This window comes from Ostrinia furnacalis, unplaced genomic scaffold (genome assembly GCF_004193835.3).
Source record: "Ostrinia furnacalis isolate ACB-3 unplaced genomic scaffold, ASM419383v2 OfSCF0570, whole genome shotgun sequence".
NCBI classification, from domain to species: Eukaryota; Metazoa; Arthropoda; class Insecta; order Lepidoptera; family Crambidae; genus Ostrinia; species Ostrinia furnacalis.
The window spans coordinates 15,327-19,220 of record NW_021130809.1 but is presented as its reverse complement, the minus strand read 5'-3'; the positions used below and the strand labels follow the sequence as shown (position 1 = coordinate 19,220).

The window sequence follows — 3,894 nt, the reverse complement described above, 5'->3', positions numbered from 1 at the left end:
AAATTTTGGCATCAGCTTTACTAAAAAAATTGACAAGGTTCCGCACCAGTCTGCACTTTCTAATTTACTTTGATCAATAGAATATGAATGAGACTACAACATATATAAGTTGCAGCCATGGTACAACAAAGTACATGTAGTTTCTGCTCCAACAAACACAAAGTTCGCATTAAAAATGTAATATCCATCACATTCGACAGCTATGTTTTCGGCAACTGTAAAGTTATTTGCAATGTGAATGAATAAAAATGGTAGTTCTTACCATCAACCTCACGATCCATCACTAACTTTAGCACAATTAATTTTATAAACACTTTAAAATAGCGACAGACCAAATGCAGAAAAGTGAATGATTTCTTCATGAATTCCACCCGTAATGACACTTCAAAAATATTTATTAATTTATTGGAGGGTACTTGCACAAAATTATCACCAGAATTGTGACCTCCAGATTGTCGGCTATCGATCTTGCTAGTATTATTGGAGATTTGAGTTAACCCTTTTTGTCCATCTAGATCGGCCTTTCGTCACATAGTGCGTCGGTCCACCTAATGGGAGGCCTAACCACTACTTCTACTTTAGCACTTTTCTGCCTCAGCGGCCATCAGCTCTACGAGCTATGTAACCCGTCCACTGCCAAATTGCCACTTGATTTTAGCAATTCTGCGGGTTATTATGGTCTTCATAAGCACGCACTAGGTACGCCGCACACGCGCCCACCACTCGTGCTTTGCGCCCAATTGGAGATATGCTCGCTCACGATTATGATACCGACCTATTTGCTGACAGTTTTGGGCAGTTGTGTTGCAAAGCCTTTTTGTTTATTAATGACATTTGTACTTAATTAACATTGTGTGACTTGTTTTAATGTTTATTTCTGACTTTGCAATGATTTGTGTTGACTTGACTGTTTTACATTATGTTCTTCCTTGGACGCCTGTTTCTGGCGCTATGACTTGTATTTAATGACCATATTGATGATAATGTATTTTATTTTTGTATTTGATTTGACATGGTAATCCTAATTTATGACATGCAACTAAATGTAAAATTAATTATATTATATGTATGTGTTTTGGACCTGTCTATAAACATACATTTTCTGATAATAAATAAATAAATAAATAAATAAATAAATAAATAAGAAGGCTCAAGGTCACCCAAAGGGCAATGGAGCGTGCTATGCTCGGAGTTTCCTTGCGTGATCGTATAAGAAATGAGGAGATTCGCAGAAAAACCAAAGTGACCGAAAAATAGGTAGGTATATTATGACTGTAAAATAATTAAAACTTGGTCGGTAAACGAATGTATCTGTCGTTTATCAAGTCTTTTAACCTTGACTGATATCATGGCTTATAATTGTTTGTCTTGCGTTGTCGTAACTATGTAAAGATAAAGAGACATTAATGACTCAGGCATTTGCAATCGCTTGTTTCGCATAAAGGGAAATAAAGTGAATCAGTGCGGTTGTTTGCGAAGTGTGTAATTAGCGAATTAATTATGTTAACATTAATTATTCTGTCAGTAGTTCTCGCAGCTGGGTACTTTTACTGTGTGAAAAACTATGACTACTGGAAAAAACTCGGTGTGCCATACGTACAGCCGGTGGTGATTTTCGGTTGTATGATAGATCCATTCTTGCGGAGAAGGAGTATGACAGAGTTGTTTGTGGAATGGTACAAGAAGTACTCAGACGAGAAGGTCGTTGGATTATTCGAGGGGACCAAGCCTTGTCTTCTGATCAGAGATCCGGAGTTGGTGAAACGTGTGCTCATTACAGACTTTGTGAGTTTCCATGAACGTGGCATTCACCCTGATCAAGAAGGCATCGAACCCCTTCTGAGTAATTTGTTTTTCGTTGAAGGAGATCTGTGGCGGTCTCTGCGACAGCGTATGACGCCAGCTTTCACCAGTGGCAAACTAAAAGCCATGTTTCCATTGATCGTTGAACGTGCGGAGAAACTACAAACTCGTGCGTTGAATGCTGCCCGCCAGGGTAAAGTAATCGATGCTCGTGATCTGATGGCGAGGTACACCACTGACTTCATCGGAGCATGTGGTTTTGGACTCGATGCCGACTCGCTCAACGAAGAAAACTCCGATTTCCGAGAACTTGGCAAGGAAATCTTCCGATTCGATTTCATGCACGGTGTCAAATCAGTGCTCAAAGATTTGTTCCCTAGATTTTTTAGGAGCGTAAAGTTTTTTGGAAATATCGAAAATCAGGTGCTGTCACTTGTGTATAATATTCAGAAGCAAAGGAATTTCCAGCCGTCGAATAGACATGACTTCATAGATTTGTTAATGGAATGCCAAAGGAAAGGGCCTATCGAGATTGAGTCGCTGGTAAAAGTGAAGGCCGATGGTACTCCATCGAGAACCATAATTGAAATAACGGATCAGTTATTAGCTGCTCAGGTGTTCATCTTCTTCGCTGCAGGATTTGAGACTTCCTCGTCGTCTACTAGCTATACATTGCACCAGCTTGCTTATAATCCGGAAGTTTTGAAGAAAGTGCAAAAAGAAATTGATAAGGTGTTGAGTAAGCATGATAACAAGTTATCTTTTGAAGCTGTAAAAGAGATGACGTATTTGGAATGGACGTTCAGAGAAGGAATGAGAATGTTTCCGTCCCTCGGGTATTTATCAAGAATGTGCACCCAGAAGTATACGTTCCCTGAGCTGGATCTGACAATTGACAAGGAGGTTGGAATCATAATTCCTCTTCAAGCTTTACACATGGACCCACAGTACTTCGAGAACCCAGAAGAGTTCAGGCCTGAACGATTTGATCCTGAAAATGAGAAGGAATCAAATAAATATGTTTATTTGCCGTTTGGGCAAGGCCCAAGAGCTTGTATAGGTAAGATTTTTTTCTTATAGATTAACCGTGATTGTTTACTGAAATGTACATTAAAACGCTTTTGTAGCTGCTGGCATTTTGTAGTGCATTGTATAAGATTCAGTTTAAATTAATTCTAATTCAGTTCAATACTTAAATAATTTATTAGTGCAGTGAAAAAACCTCAAGGACAGAGATAGATATACTCAATACATACAATATTATAAGTTTATCTGATAATGGCACAATGACGCGGTCTTATCGCTAGAAAATGACCTTTTCTAGACGACCCAGGGAGAGAACAGTTGTTTATTTATTAATTACATGAAACATTGTTTAAAGGTTGTTTGAGACAAACATTTATGTTGTTTTTAAATCTTACAGGAGAACGACTAGGCCTGATGCAGTCCTTGGCTGGTCTCGCGGCAGTTCTCTCAAAGTTCGACGTGACTCCCGCTCCTGAGAGCAAACGGGTTCTGGACGTGAAACCCCAGTATGACATCGTCCAGAACATTGCGGGGGGAATACCGCTGTTGTTTAAAGAAAGAAAGAAAGTTGATTAAGGTTACAACCGTTTTATTATTCGCATAACCTAAACCCAAGTATTATAATGGGCATTATAGACTAGCCAAACGGCTAGTGCCAAAACGGCACTCAGATTACTGATGAGAGGTCCCATAATTCGAGCCTCGACTAGTAGATTAATTGTGTTGAACCCATTCGTAATCCGCCTGTGTTTCGTATGTATTCATCATCATCATCATAGTTTTAACCTATGGAAATATAAAGAGTAAGAGTATAACAAGGTATGATATACCGCTTTTTTCTTCCATGATACTGTCCCCAGAGTAGGTATTAGGTAGTATGTCCACCTAGACCCTTTCGATTCGAGATCTCGTTTATCCCACTTTTTACCTACTCAGTAACAGCTGTCTTACACTTAACGATGGTAGCTTTTTGTCACGAAATTTCAGTTTTATGTTGTTTCTTTTGATAAACAGTAGGCACAAGATTTAAATACCTCCTTAAATTCCCGGTACACTTTTATAAGA

At 38.8% G+C, this 3,894-nt stretch overlaps 1 protein-coding gene across 1 annotated transcript; it reads left to right on the top strand.

The window, feature by feature from the left end:
- Positions 1-1,405: 1,405 nt before the first annotated feature.
- LOC114366185 (cytochrome P450 6B6-like) lies at positions 1,406-3,654 on the top strand. Its single transcript, XM_028322966.1, has 2 exons — positions 1,406-2,863; positions 3,227-3,654. Exons 1-2 carry the CDS (start codon positions 1,501-1,503, stop codon positions 3,403-3,405), a joined length of 1,542 nt encoding a protein of 513 aa, XP_028178767.1. The 5' UTR covers positions 1,406-1,500; the 3' UTR covers positions 3,406-3,654.
- Positions 3,655-3,894: the final 240 nt, after the last annotated feature.